General features: G+C 49.7%; 3 protein-coding genes and 1 pseudogene across 3 annotated transcripts; 1 reads left to right on the forward strand and 3 right to left on the reverse strand.

The window, feature by feature from the left end:
- The first annotated feature begins 383 nt into the window (after positions 1 to 383).
- On the forward strand, positions 384 to 10,909 carry LOC142563468 (uncharacterized). Its single transcript, XM_075674021.1, has 8 exons — positions 384 to 724; positions 1,363 to 1,478; positions 1,884 to 1,991; positions 5,002 to 5,064; positions 6,198 to 6,504; positions 7,664 to 7,838; positions 9,137 to 9,251; positions 10,395 to 10,909. Exons 1-8 carry the CDS (start codon positions 384 to 386, stop codon positions 10,907 to 10,909), a joined length of 1,740 nt encoding a protein of 579 aa, XP_075530136.1.
- LOC142564134 (uncharacterized) lies at positions 2,018 to 5,323 on the reverse strand. Its single transcript, XM_075674994.1, has one exon. It carries the CDS (start codon positions 5,193 to 5,195, stop codon positions 2,106 to 2,108), a length of 3,090 nt encoding a protein of 1,029 aa, XP_075531109.1. The 5' UTR covers positions 5,196 to 5,323; the 3' UTR covers positions 2,018 to 2,105.
- Positions 5,650 to 7,737, reverse strand: LOC142564135 (uncharacterized; annotated as a pseudogene).
- Positions 10,910 to 11,000: 91 nt separating the features above from the next.
- On the reverse strand, positions 11,001 to 12,285 carry LOC142563555 (uncharacterized). The gene has a single exon (XM_075674138.1). The coding sequence runs from the start codon at positions 12,233 to 12,235 to the stop codon at positions 11,189 to 11,191; it is 1,047 nt and encodes a 348-aa protein (XP_075530253.1). The 5' UTR covers positions 12,236 to 12,285; the 3' UTR covers positions 11,001 to 11,188.
- Positions 12,286 to 14,588: the final 2,303 nt, after the last annotated feature.

Raw genomic sequence — 14,588 nt, forward strand, 5'->3', positions numbered from 1 at the left:
GCAGAATGGGAAAGTTGCAAAGACGCTCCGAGACCGGGCCAAAGCCATCGTGCAATCACATCCCGCACAATTTCAAAGGTTGGTGAGCTGATGAGACAAGAATGGAGGACAAGCATCGATGAACTGGCAGAGCGTGTGAAAATCAGTCACGGCTCGGTTCACGCCATAATTCATCAGCACCTCGGTTATCGGCTCTTGTGTGCGCAATCCGCCTTTTGCGATGCATTGTGGCGCCACTGTGCGGTGGCCACGAGAAACGATTTGGCAGGCGCCACTCTCGCCGCGACAGACAGCCTCCGCACGCGAGACACGTGTGCAAGCAAGCAGCGTGTGAGTGAAAACCGCAACAACGTGTGCGCACAGTTTGTCGCCGTCCGCTAGCCATGGAGACCGCTGGTGACTGCTTTGTACCTGGAGGTTTCTTCAGCGTGACGAACGGCTGGAAAAAGCGCTTCGGCAACGTCAAAATACCCACGGAAGCGCAGCTCGAAAAACACATGGTGTCGAGCGGAGCGCTCTTCGCGCGACAGCAAATGAAAGGAACGATGTTCCAAGAAGGATACGTGCGCAACGTCATGTACAACGACGTGTCAGCAGAATCCACGTGCGGACTTTTGCGTAGTATCTGCCTTCCGTCAATGAAAGGCGGCTATTACATCGTGCACGCCGCGATTTCCAAGGCGTCGGGCTCCATCCTGGCTGGTCATTGCCTCTGCCCCGCAGGGTGAGCAAACTTTCTATTCTACATCTGGAGCGCGACCTGCATGAACCGCGTGCAGGACATTTAAGTCTGATGGGTTAAATTTTGGAATTCGTAACTATACCGGCCCTGCCGTTTTGGGCTAGCTGTTTGCTTATATAAAGGTACGGTTGCTTAAATGTTGAAAAAATACACATAGTGTAAATGAAGAAAGCGGGGAGTTCTTGTTTTTGCGCATTTGCATGTATACCGATCGACACGGTCGTGCAGCATACCAATTTGCACTTGTCTGCGACCGTACACAGCCTTGGATTGCCGGTATCACACAGTACACTATTTAGAGGCATATAACGAGAATGACTTCCAAGTTTGGCTATTTACTGTAAAACCGCTAGTTGTACCTAACTTCGTGCCGGCATAGCTGTCTGACAAGCCGCATCGCATCGTTCAATGATGCTGTTAATGTGTGCACATGGTGTTACAAGGCCAACGCACGAGTGGTGGTGTGCGGCTCATGTCTGAGATTGGCGTAAGTATTTCACGTTGAGTGACGTGAACTTAAACCCGTTCTTTCGAATTCATAAACACTTGATCCCATCTTTTCCTTGATGAATACCTGTTGAGCATGAAAACTCATCTCCTCTTCCATTTTATTCTTGCAGCCTGAGCGGCACATGCCAACATTTTGTTGGGTTAATCCTTCATGCCATTCACTTGGCGCAAAAGGATGCGGCAACGTGCACGGAAGTTCCATGTGCTTGGATTGTTCCTGCCCAAGGTAAGAATGCTACTACTTAGCAAGCATTAGTTAACATAGGAGGCGGCAAAAGTGCCTAAAAAATCTGTGATCACACTTCCGGCCCCTTTCTGCAAACGGTTCTTTGTGGCACCGTAAAATTGTTTGCATTCGTGGTAGCAGCTGTTGAATATCAACTCATTCACACAGCTACATTGTTTACAGCGTACATGAGTATTGGTATGTGGACAAATATAGGCTACTGGTTTTAATTAAGAACACATATTGGTGTCGCTTCATAAATTCTTAACTACAAGACCTGCATTGAGAAAAAATAATCCCAAACTGCAACATTTAATTTTCTTACAATGGATGTGGTCGTTGACTAAACATCACAGGAAGCACTTAAAATTTCGTTATTGTACAAACAAAACTTTTTTTTTTCAGTCAAAAAGCATGAGCCACCTCTGCCTCTGCAAGACATCACTTTTCACACAAGGAAACATGAAGGTGCGAAAAGGCGGCGGTTTGATCCACTGCCAGGGCTTTCACCGAGTGACCCATCTCTGACTGACTGACTGAAAAACTTTATTGTTTGAAGTATATACAGGGAGCGTGTGGAGCAGTCTTTAAGGGGCCGTTCCTTATAGAAACTAGGTGGGCACCTCATTACAGGCACCCATTGGCTGTAGCCGCGGCTCGGGCACGGCCGACCAGGGCCTTCTGGCTCGCCAGGTCGGAGCAGCCGAGCAGGGCCGCCTCCCAGTCCTCCCGGGTAGGGTTGGGTATAGGGGGAAGGTGAGGGGTTGATTGGCATGCCCACACCATGTGGAAAATGTCCGAAGATTTTTCCTCACAGTGCGGGCACTTCCCTGTGCACGCAGGGTCGAAATGTTTTTGGATTGCCGGGCACAACAGTGTTTTAGTGTAGAGGCGAAGGAGTAAACGCTCATCCGCCTTCGTGAGGCCCTTACAGGGCTTAGGAAAGATTGCATGACCATATCGGTAGTGTTGGGTGATTTCCTTGAAGGTAAATACCGGATTGGGGTCGGAGTCCGCAGCGACGGGAAGCGAAGGCGATGCCCGGAGAGTGAGCGCGCGGGCAGCGGCGTCGGCCGCTTCGTTGCCCTCGAGACCCTCGTGCGCGGGAGTCCATACTATCGTGCGGGGCGCGGGGACCCCGAGATAATTGCTGCCTTGAAGTAAGCGGTACGCCAAATAGGGAATAAAGCCCCTTTCAATGTTCCTGCAGGCCCCTCGTGAGTCGCTAATAATGACCCGCGAGTCCTGAGCTGCGGCGGCGAGCGCGATGGCCACCTCTTCCGCATGTGTTATGTCTTGTGCTTTGAACGTAAGGCCGTTCACCGCGGTGTTTTGGTGGACGACTGCGGCCGTAAACCAACCCCCATGGTGTGGGCCGGAGGCGTCCACGTAGAATACTCCGTGCTTGTTCCCATAGTGACGTGCCAACGCTTCCGCGCGCGCGAGGCGCCGGCCACTATGGTCGTCTCGTGTCATGTTGGCCGGAAGAGGGCGCACGTGCAGGGCGTATCTCCAGATTTCCGGGATGCGCACGCGCTCCTCCGTCAGTGTTGGATGGTGGATGTGTAGTCGGGCAAGAAGGCGGCGACCCGACGGCGTCTTTGAGAGTCTTGTGTAGTGGTTTGTCAAGTGTGCTTCTCGGAGTTCCGCGAAGGTGTTGACCATTCCCAGGCCGAGGAGGCGCTGGTTGGATGTGTTGATCGGGAGGTCGAGAGCACGCTTGTAAATTTTACGGAGAATCACCTCGAGGGCGTTCTCGTCACACCTGCGAAGGTGGAGGTAAGGAGTCGAGTACAACACTCGACTGGTTACGAATGCATGCGCCAGCCGCAAAGCGTCTTTGCACCGTAACCCCCCGCGTTTATTGGAAACCCGGCGAACCATGCGGCCCACCTGGTCCCCCACCTTGCGCAGTTTGGCCAGTGTTGTGTCGACTCGGCGGTGTTTATGAATAAAGAGACCCAGTACTCTGATCTGATCGTATTCTGTGATGGGTCCATTTGGTAGGGACAGTTCGATTTTGGTAGTGCACTTCGGCGAGGGGCGAATGTGCACAAATTGCGATTTGGCCGGGGAGCATTGAAGGCCGCAGCGGCGGGCGTAGGCATCCACGATCTCCGCCGCTTGCTGCAGGTTGGCTTCAATGTCTCCTACCGATCCATGTTTAGCCCAGATGGTGATGTCGTCGGCATACAGCGCGTGCTGTATGCCTTCTACATTCTCCAGCTGAGCCGGAAGTTTCAGCATTGCCAAATTGAATAGTAGGGGTGAGAGGACCGCGCCCTGCGGGGTACCTCTGGTGCCTAATTGGTAGGGGCCGTGTTCTTCATCTTGTATCCGGATGTACGATTGCCTGTCGGAGAGAAATTGTTTAACGTACTGAAACGTGTTGTGTCCACAGTTGGTTTGGGAGAGGTGTGTCAGAATTATGTCGTGTGTGACATTGTCGAAAGCCCCCTTCAAATCGAGGGCGAGTACTGCCTTGTCATTGAGGGAGTATTCGACGGGATTTAGAATTTCGCGGTCTAGTTGAAGCAGAACATCTTGCGCGGACCGGTGCGGGCGGAACCCGAACATGGTGTCTGCGAAAACGTTTTGGTTTTCCAGATACTCGCACAGCCTATCTCGCACCATAGTCTCCATCAGCTTTCCCGCACAAGACGTGAGGGAGATTGGGCGGAGGTTGTCCGTGGTTATGGCTTTGCCGGCTTTCGGAATGAAAGTGACCAGCGCGGTCTTCCATTCGATTGGGAGGATTGCCTCACCGAGCCAGATTGAGTTTATGTATGCGAGGAGCGCCTCGTAGGCCGGGTCGGGAAGGTTGGCAAGTAGTTTCACTGTTATTTTGTCTCTTCCCGGCGCCGTTCCTCGCTTCATTTTAGTGAGGGCCGCCTTCAGGTCGTGGAGCTGGAACGGTTGGTCCAGCTCCGCGTTCTCGGAACCTGCATACGAGTACGCTGGCCCTCGGGGGTCCTGTTGTATACAAAGGTATTGATCGCGTAGTTTGCATGCTAATTTTGAGATGTCTCCGTCGAAGCTATGGATAGCCCGTTGGAGATGTTTTTGTGTCTCGGCTCTGGTTTGAGTCGGATCGATCAAGGCGCGAAAGAGACGCCAGGTGCTCCGGCTAGACATTTGTCTAGCGGCCGTGTTGCATCGGTCCACCCAATTCGAGTCGGCGAGCTGGGCCGCGTACTCTGCCGCTCGTTGGGTGAGCTCGGCGATGCGAATTTTGAGCCTCCGATTGTGTTTTTGGCGGCGCCACCTACGGACGAGGCTGTGCCGCGCCTCCCATAGGTGCAGGAGGTGGTTGTCGACCTCCGGCGTGGCCTCCGATAGTTGAACTTGAGTTTCCGCCGAACGAAGGTGCGCAACCAATTCTTGCGACCACGCGTGGTAACCTTGTTCGTGGATAGGGGCCGAATTAGTGTAGTTTTGCCGGAACTTGGTCCAGTCGGGTAGGCGGGCTTGGGCGTGGGATCTTGCCAATGGTTTGCTTCTGACGGTTGTGTTGAGTATGCAGTGGTCACTGCCGAGGGTTTCCTCGGTGTTGGCCCATTCTGCGTGTCTAATGTTTTTGGTGAAGGTAAGGTCCGGACACGTGTCCCGAGTCACGGAGTTACCCACCCGCGTTGGATGTGCAGGGTCGGTGTGAAGAGTCAGGCCCAGCGTGGACGCAAGTTCCGCTAGCTTGCGCCCGCGCTTTTCTTCACGCATGTACCCCCAGAGTGTGCTGTGAGCGTTGAAATCGCCCACGATCACCAGGGGGTCCCTGCCCGCAGCCTTCAGGCAGCGACTGAAGAGGGCTGCGAAAGTTACATTTTTGAGCTTGGGAGAACAATAGATGTTGAGTATATGTAACGGTGCGTTTTGTTTCTTAAGCGGAAGAAGGGTGACCATCACATAGGAATAATCAGTATTGAGTTCCAAATCAACCTGGTTGGCTGTATAATTTTTGTGCACGCAGATACAGGAAGAGGGGTCCTGCTGGAACGTGGTATAATTTGTAAGGGTGGCGCCGCTCCCTGGCTCCTGGAGGGCAACCACCGCGGGGAGTGAAGCGAATGTTGACAGGAAAAGCCGGAGGTCCGCCCACTTGGTGCGGGAGCGGAATCCCCGGCAGTTCCATTGGGTAATTTGTATGGGGGTGGCCGAATTGGTACGGAGAGAACGCTTAATTTGAGGGCTGTCCGCCATGGTCATTGAAGGGAAAGACCGATTGAAGGGACGCTGCTCCGGAGCCAGCACTCGCGGGGAGGGGAGCATCCTCCAGTCCGGAGAGCGAGCAGCTGTCATTGTCTTCTACTTCAATTTCAATGGTGCGTCGCGACGTTTTCGGACAGCGGCCAGACACGTCTTTTATAAGACCGCCGGTTCGTCGGACGCCACGCGAGGATTGAGCGATGTGCTGTGCGACGATTGTCGGTATGCTTTCAGTTATTTTGGCGATGGCGGAGGTGATTGCCGCGGAAATTTGACTTTCTAGGGTGTTGAAACGGGCATCTATGCGGGCCTCTAGACGGGCCTCAAGTGCAGCTTCCACGCTCAGTGCTGCATTCGGTGCCGCGGGCTCACTCTCCATAGCCTCAGTTGCGGGGGTAGAGGGGGGAGTGGTAGGCTGTTTTGACTGCGATTCCAGGAGCGTAATTTTTTTGAGCAGCATCTCAATTTGGCCCTCGAGAGCTGCAATCTTGGCTTGCTCGGCACTGCGTGCCGCAGGGGGGGAGGAGGTAGGGGAAGAGGAGGCAGCCCTGCCCGTACCGCTCACCTGCGTTCCGTGTTTCACGGCGTTGGCCCAGGCCCTGGCCTCGCCTCGTGGTGGCGACGTCGACAGTTTTCCAGTGTCGCCGTGTGGTGGCGGCTGCGTCGGCGGTCGCTTGCCGGCTCCTCCGGTAGAGCTTCTCGGTGCCGGCTTCTCGGTGTTGCTGTCGTCCCGGCTCGGTGACTCACCGGGGAGGCCAAGATGGCGGCTCTTGTTCTTGGCCGCCATTTTCCTCTTTGTCCCGCCCTTCGGGGCGGCCATCTTGTGTGTGCGGAATTTTGCCGCACACTCACGTGAGTTTGTGGCGTGTCCGCCGCCACAAACAGAGCACCGTGGAACACACTCGTGAGGGGCCCGCACCCCCTCCACAAGCGGGGCTTGTTGCCCGCAGAGTCCGCACGTGTTCTGCTGCGTGTTGGGACAAGCATCCGCTCGGTGGCCGACAGCCCCACACAGGCCGCAGGCCGGGATTGTCCGGTAGTAGGTTTGCACCGGGATGAGCATGTTCTCATAGTGCACAAAACGCGGTTTCTCCCTCCCGGCGAAGGTTACCCGAGCTTTGTTAGAGGAGCCGAATTTCCTCACCTCGACAATGGTGCCTGCTCTCCATTGCACCTGCTCTCGAAGCGATTCAGTGGTGTCAGAGTTGCTGACGGCGATGACGCCATGGCAGATATCGCCTCCGTCTTGCCTAAGGTATCCGTGGAGCGGAATCGGCCCACGGTCGGTGTTGATTGAGAAGTCCCCGAGGAGCCGATCTGCCGCTGCCGGGTTCGGGGTGTGGATCAATATCAGGTTTTGTTCACGGGACGGCAGAACCGTAACAGACCTTGCCACCTCAGGCCCGAGGTAGGCCGTAATGGCGGCACCGTAGCGGTTCTCCGAGAAGGCTTGATGCAGCGACATGTTCGCGTGGCTTGAGCACGACCACGAAGTCATCAGGGCCCGGTTTTGGAAATGGCCGAGGCTTCCATTTGGTAAGGGCCTTGCGTTTGCTTCCCGCAGCGCGCGAAGCGGGAGGCTGCGTCTTGCCGGCCGGTGTGCCGGAGGCTGAAGCGGCGATGGACGCCGCCGTCTTGGCTTGAACGAGCGAGCGACGCGCGACCGCTTCATTGAGAGATTGGTGCCGAAATGTCGGAATAGGAGCGGAATTTTGATCTTCTGATGTTGAAACCGTCGTCCAGGCCATGGCGTCGGGATCGTAACCCCTCAGGAATGACGCGGCAGCCGCCATTTTACCTCGGGAGGCCGGTTCCACGCCGCCGGGAGTCGGCGTCGCCGTGTGGCCTAACGGCGTCGCCCACGTAGGCGGGTGTAATTCGGTCGTAAAATCTTCAAAAGTGGTCCCACCTGGTGAACATTAGTATCCACGTGGTCCAGACGGTTTGCTGCGTCGATTGACGTCGGTCTTGCTGGGGTGCAGAGGATTGAGCCGTGACTCCAGCCGAAAATCGACGGAGCCGACACACCACACGTCTTACGCCGTCGCGCGCAAGCAGCGTCCTCACCCATCTCTGCTTGCTGCCGATCTCGAAAAGGTGGCAGCAAACTGCCTGCTTCTCCGTTATATGAGCAAAGAAAACTCAGGAGAATCACTTGTAAGTGCTACACTTAACTCTGCATCCTTGTGATCTGTTAAAATAAGAGTTAGCAGTGTTCCATCAGCATGTGACGACAGACAGGAACAGTTTGAGAGCCCCTTTTACTGTGCTTTTATGTGAAGTACAGTTTGCATCAGTATAACACTAATGTCAGTAGTGTTTATATATGGTGACTTTCTTTTTTCTCACTAAACAATCTGCAAGCTTAGCAATGAGATGATGCAGCAAACCTGTGATGTAAGTCTTGGTTAATTGAGGCAACTAAACCTCTCTGAAATAATGCGAGAGCATTCATGCACATACACACTGTTAAACTGACACAAACATCTGTTCAACTTCCATTCTATAGCTTGTCTTGTCCATGACAGCAGTAAGGGACTGTGAATTCCAAAGTGTGATACATTTAAGGGCTTTCAAATGCTGTGTGCCTTTACAAAAAACAAAACCTTTGACGCCTCCTGTAATACTGTAGGTATCAAGTCGGTGATGAACTCCCCAGTGCCTGCTTCATAAATTCTTATAGCCACATGTGATTCACATAATTATCATGCGAGACTGTCCAATCACCTGCAACTTATGCAGCAAAGCATGTGAGTATAGCATGCTGGGCAAGTCTTATTAAATTATCTGTACATAGTTTCCTTAGTTACGTGTATTAAGTGTTCCTTGATTTTTCATACCATGCTTTATAGCTGAATGGAATAACTTCTCTACACAGAGCTGCTGAACCTAATTTTAAAGAATTTTAAATCTTGCGTTGGCATATCTGATGTGCATTGATTACTGTTTACCTCTACGTATGGCTTGAGTTTTTTCTATCCCCTTCTGCAACATGCACATTATTGCACTTTCATATTTACATTTCCTCTTGATTTACAGCACATGTTAGCACGAGTTCATGTCACTGCATCTGAATGTTTTTTTTTTTAATTTTCTAATGCTAGTAAGTTTGTAGTTTGCTTACTTTCAAAACTGTTCTTTGCTCACCCTGAAAGAAGGCATTTAGAGTACGAATAAATAAAATCTGAAAAATGATTCAGAAGTACAATACTGAGTTTGCTTGTTTAACAACCATGCGCAATAAGGCATGCCAGGTATGAGACCACAATCTGAACCTATTTTGTTGCGCTTCTCACCACTGGCGCAATATGATGCTGTCAAAGACCTGTTTACAAAATCCTCAAATCTTTACTATGCTGCTTCGTATATTTCAAGCTGCACTACTATTCAAGGTAGTCACTAAGCTAACATTTGCATGTTGTCTGCGCTGTCTAATGTAAAGCACTATATTCCAGGATGAACACAGTCCCAGTGAAGTGGCACCAGAAGCTTCAGACACTCCACTGGTCCCAGACATTGAAGACATCCACAGTGAGACCTGTCAAAGACTCATACAAGAGAGGTTTGATGGTAAGAAAGTCCACTTCCTTGTTTATTACTTTTTTCGCAACTTTTTGTCTTGGCACGTGTCATTCTGAGGCTGTCTCATTTATATAAAAATGCCCACCTATGTCTCTGGGCATCACCTTCACAAGTATCCCACTGAGCAGCAGATAATGCAGCAGTCACTTTTAGACTTAGTGTCTTGTCATTTCTCTAACTTTTGCAGGGCTGTCGCATAACTCGATGTGTGTGAGCACCCACAGGGTCCTCAAACATATCTGCTTCATCTATGGCATGTTTGTAAAGCACTGTGTGAATGTATAATGGATGTTCCTTTAGCATGAGTCCATCACCTGGATTCATGCACGACATTTGTCATATATATATGTTGACTGTGTTTTAGCAGAGCATGGAATTGAAAGCATGCACATTTGTATTGCTCTTTTTGTTTTTAGACATGTTTAAATACTTGCAATACTGAACCAACTCTACGATTTAGCTATGTTGACCAGCATAATTAGCGAAAAAAAAATAAAACATAATGAGCACATGCAAGTTACAAGCTGCAGAAAAATTCTTATGTTACTGTGAAAGTAAGCTGTACAGTTTTGTAGGAGATTAGTATCTACCTACATTTTAATCGTTGCAATATGCAGTTGTGTCATTTGACACAACCTAAGTACTTTAGCCTCTTTGAGTAGGCCTGTAGGGGTTTCTTTGTAGAAGCAAATAAAAGCTAACCCAATGGTATTAAGTTTCTGACAAGTGATTTAACATAAAAGAAAGTAAGGCGTGCAAACACCAACAAGAGAACTAGACAACATGGCATTTACTTAGTTTGGTTCTCTTATATCCATGTTTGCATGCGTTACTTTGTTTTAGTGCGATTCGCTACCAACTAGCTGAACTTTCTCTCATTTTAAGCTTCATTTCTAGTACGCTTAGCTCCTATCTGCATTGTTTGTGTTGTCTGGTTCTCTTGTGTCCATGTTTGCACCCCTTACTTCCTTCCACGATGAATCCCCACCAAATAGCTAAACATTGCCATGACAAGTGATGCTTTGTTGACGTAATGCTACTTCTCATTGCTTTAATACAATGTAATGCTTGCTGTACGACTTGTAAAACGGATTCTAAACCTATAAATTAACAATAGTTTTTTTTTTGCAGCTATACAGGCCCTCTCGGTGGACAGCAGAGCAGTTGTTCTCGAGTCAACGATTGGACAGGCCGCAAATCCAACCTGGCACATGGAGCGGATTGGTCGGCTAACTGCCTCAATGTTTAAAAGAATTGTGCGGTGCCGGAAACCTGACAGTATTGTTAAAGAGATACTTTACCCGCGGAGCTATAAAACTGAAGCCATGCACTATGGAAATGTGCACGAGCCAGATGCCGTTCAGGCATATGAAGAGCTAATGGCCTGCATGGATAAGACCATAACTGTGGGATATACAGGCCCGCACGTGCATGCTGAGCATCCGTTTATTGCTGCATCCCCAGATAGACTGGTATTTGAGGGCAGTGACATGGGGCTGCTAGAAGTTAAATGCCCGTTTTCTTTCAAAGGAAAAAGTATCGAAGAAGCTGCAGCTTCTCCAAAGTTTTGTTGTAGGGAAACAGATAATGAAATTACATTCATTCACGCAAACAGCCAGCAGCTATGGCAAAACGAAAAGAAATAGCGTGGCCTAAGCAAATTGTGTAGCGTTGGTGATAACTATAGCCGTTACGTCTATAGACATAACAAAATAAATGTGCAGTGTACATGGAAGATAACTGAAAAAGCAGTATCATTTATTCAGAGATGGAAAATACAAATTTCCTCAGAAGGTAGCACAGTAGACAGCGTCGTCGTAAGTACACGTGATATAGTATGAGAGTACTTTTGTTACACAGTCTGGTCTCTTCTGGTCATAAGCATGGTAAAGGAGGCTCATTTGAAGTAGAGATGTGCGAGCTGGCTACTTGTTCTCATTATTGATTGAAATGATTGGCTGTAGAAAATTGCACAAAAAGGCGCAAGTCCTAAAAATGCTGTCAATAATGTCGAGCATGTTGATTGGCAGTGGTTTGTCTAAAAAATGAAATTCTTTGATACGTCTTATGACTCGCTCAACATGGATCCTAGCGCCAGCTATTTTTCGGGTGGCAATCACGTCACTAGGTGACAATTGGTTCCCCATTTTAAATGGTGGCATGTGGATTTGAATAGATGGTGGAAAAACACCCTCCAACCTAAAGCCTTTGTCGACCATCACACCGTCCCCCGCATCTAATAAACCCAGTAGGCCCGATTTTTCGACAACTTCGCTATCACTAACATGCCCACCCCACAAATCTGGCACAAATGAAACGTAGCCATCTGGTGTTACCCCAACAAGTGCTTTGAACGTGTTATAATGCTTGTACGAGGAGAAAGTATGCCTCTGTGCCTGTAGTTTTGAAGGTCTTTGGATTCTCACCTCTGTGCAATCAAGGATGACTCTAGTGTTTGAGAAGTCACTGAATGCCATTGGCATGTGCCTTTTGATCTCTGCTAATGTGGGAAACCTTGTCAATGCTGAGAGCTCTTTATCGAGAAAAATTACCCATGTACAAAAGATGCGACTAAGGCATGACTGAGAAATTCCAAAGATTCGAGCCACTTCCTTGGCACAAACACCAGTCCTGAGCCTATACAGCACCATGAAAAGTTCTTCGCGCTTGGAGAGCTGTCTTTCCTTTGCTTGTGTTTTTCCTCCATCCCAATAAACCATGCGTTCTGCATTTTTTTCAATGTGCTTAAAGAGTGCTTCAAACTCTTCCTTACTTTGCAGTCCTGTATAAAACTTAAAAGACGATTTGTGAATAGTATCCACAGAAAACGTGCAGCGTTTTAGCTTTCTGCATTGCAGTTCTAGATCCCTGACTTTCCGTTGTAATGCCACATTTTCAGTTAATAGGTGGTCAGTGTTCTCCTCTCTGCTTAAGGGCGTTGGCTCTAGGACCTCCTGTGGCTCAGTGAGCATTGGGGATGTTGCAAGCAGCAAGAGTGCATCAGCTGCTCCTTCCTCGTAGAATGAAGTCTGCACCTGCATTTGCATCAACAAATGCAATAGTGACGCTATTGCTTTAGACACAATTCATTGAACACTGACATTTACTCTGAGCATTCGCACTTTGTGCGGAGTGCATTACCCTAATGACCTGGTCACCTGAAAGCAAATTATGGATAATTCGTATGTTGCAAACGTGTAAGACTCGCAATGAGCAACATAAGGTGAGCCTCAGAAAACATTTCCAGCTGCATAATGTGACAGTGTGCTTGCCATTAGTTGAAAAGCCACTGCTCACCCTGAACACAGGACGTGTCTGGTACCCCATCACTGTGACCTTTACAAGTTGCTCCTTGACCTGAAACCTCTGTACCTGTGACGTAAAGTGAGTAATAAAATAGTATGAGTACACACAAAAACGCATGACTCGGATAGGGCATGAAGTGTAGTTCTTAGGGCAAATATCACGTTTCACCACTGCATATATTCCTCTATAGTGTGCCATAGTGCTTAGCGTACATACACAGGCAATGGGGAGGCCAACAGAATGTCAGTTTGCATACGTGTTTTACCCACATAAAGTATATGTACACCTACAAAAATGCCAAAAAATGGCCAGTATGCCCAGAACCGGTGATACCTGCTGTTGGTGGAGCGCCTGTTTTCCTCTTGGAACGCGCCGCGGTACGAACATGGCGGTCGACCGCGTCCTTCTTTCTGAACTGGTCTGTATACACGAACAGCGTCGGTATGAAGTCCGGATGTCTGGGTGACAGTGAAGGTGCCCCTGGAATGTGTCCGTTACACAATAAGACGCGCCACTCGACTCCAGAAAGCGCAGCACGGGAAAATGAGCCATAGTACAAACCGTACTACATCGCTATTCGCTAAGCGAACATAAGCTTTCTTCAAGAAATATTACTATACTCAGTGTCGACAAGAATGATGAAACAACTAGCAGCGATTGCTAACTAGCACCATCCGCTACTTAAACAGTGCACGCCGTTTCCAAATCTGCCCGGCAGTGCAGGCGCGCTTGGCTCCAACGGATAACTACGCCGACATCACGAGCACTCGCGGAGCGCTTATGAAGTAGTAAAAGTGTGCACGGTGTAAAGTTGCTAAAGACGGCGTTCTAGCGGCGGCCGCACAGAGATGACAGCAAAAAAACAAAGTAAAGCACAACGCGGCGGCCGCACAGAGATGAAAAAATGACAAAAAAGAATTCAAAAAAAAAAAGCACCGCGTTTCACTCGGCCGGCTCGCGCGAGCAAGAGATCGTTTGTTTCGCTAGCTCAAACACATTTGCGTCTTTCTCGAGATTATTCGCATGAGTCAGTAACGACAAAAACAGAGAACTACGTATGTGGATGCATACCTGTCACAAAGTACTTCCCACAGAGTCGACATGCTGCTGACGGTTGCCATGGACGCCCTTGCGCATCTTGCCGCTTCACAGCCCTAATCCAGGCTTCACGGCGCTGTCGATCCCGTTTTACCGACGGAAGTCGGAAAAACCGCACTGTCCTGCTGGGACTGTCACGTGAACTGCAGCAGTACGCGACACACGACATTGGCATCGCGCCAAATTTCGATGTCGATGTGTTAGGAAGGCGTGCCGTGCGCGCGGCAGCGAGAATAGCGCAGCTGAGAATTGCAGCGCCTGCCCCGGCCGTCCGCCGTCTGCTCTAGCGCCTGCCAAATCGCTTCGCTCCTCAGCCGCTAGGGCACTGCGCATGCGCAGTTCAGCGTCGCAAAAGGCGGATTGATGCCCAAGATTTTGATCCACCGCCAGCAGACGGAGAAGTTTGGCGCTGCTTTGACTAATCTGATCCGGTATCACAATGAGGATGACGATTTCTTGTTTGCTATTGTGATCGGGGACGAACCATGGTGCCACTACTACGAGTCTGAAACACGACGGTAAAGCTTACAGTGGAAACATTCGAATTTACCACTGCCATAGAACGCAAAGGCCGTCATTTTCGCCGGAAAGGTGTTGTTGTTTTTTTCGATCGTCAGGGGCCATTATTGATAGAACTTGCTCAATCTTGAGAGACTATCAATTGTTTACGATATTGTGAAACACCGGAACCACTGCGTGTCGCAATCAAGAAGAAACTACGTGGAAAATTGACGAATTGGGTCATCTTGTCCCACGATAATGCCCATCCCCACGTCGCTGATGTGGTTAATACAAAACTGGCAAAGTTCAAGTGCGAAACCCTGCAACATCCGTCATACAGCTCAGACCTGTCCCCTTGCGACTTCGACATTTTGGGGCAACCGAAAAATGGCTCAGCGGAATTAGATTCGTGCTGGACGA

Source organism: Dermacentor variabilis, chromosome 11, assembly GCF_050947875.1.
Source record: "Dermacentor variabilis isolate Ectoservices chromosome 11, ASM5094787v1, whole genome shotgun sequence".
Classification (NCBI taxonomy): domain Eukaryota; kingdom Metazoa; phylum Arthropoda; class Arachnida; order Ixodida; family Ixodidae; genus Dermacentor; species Dermacentor variabilis.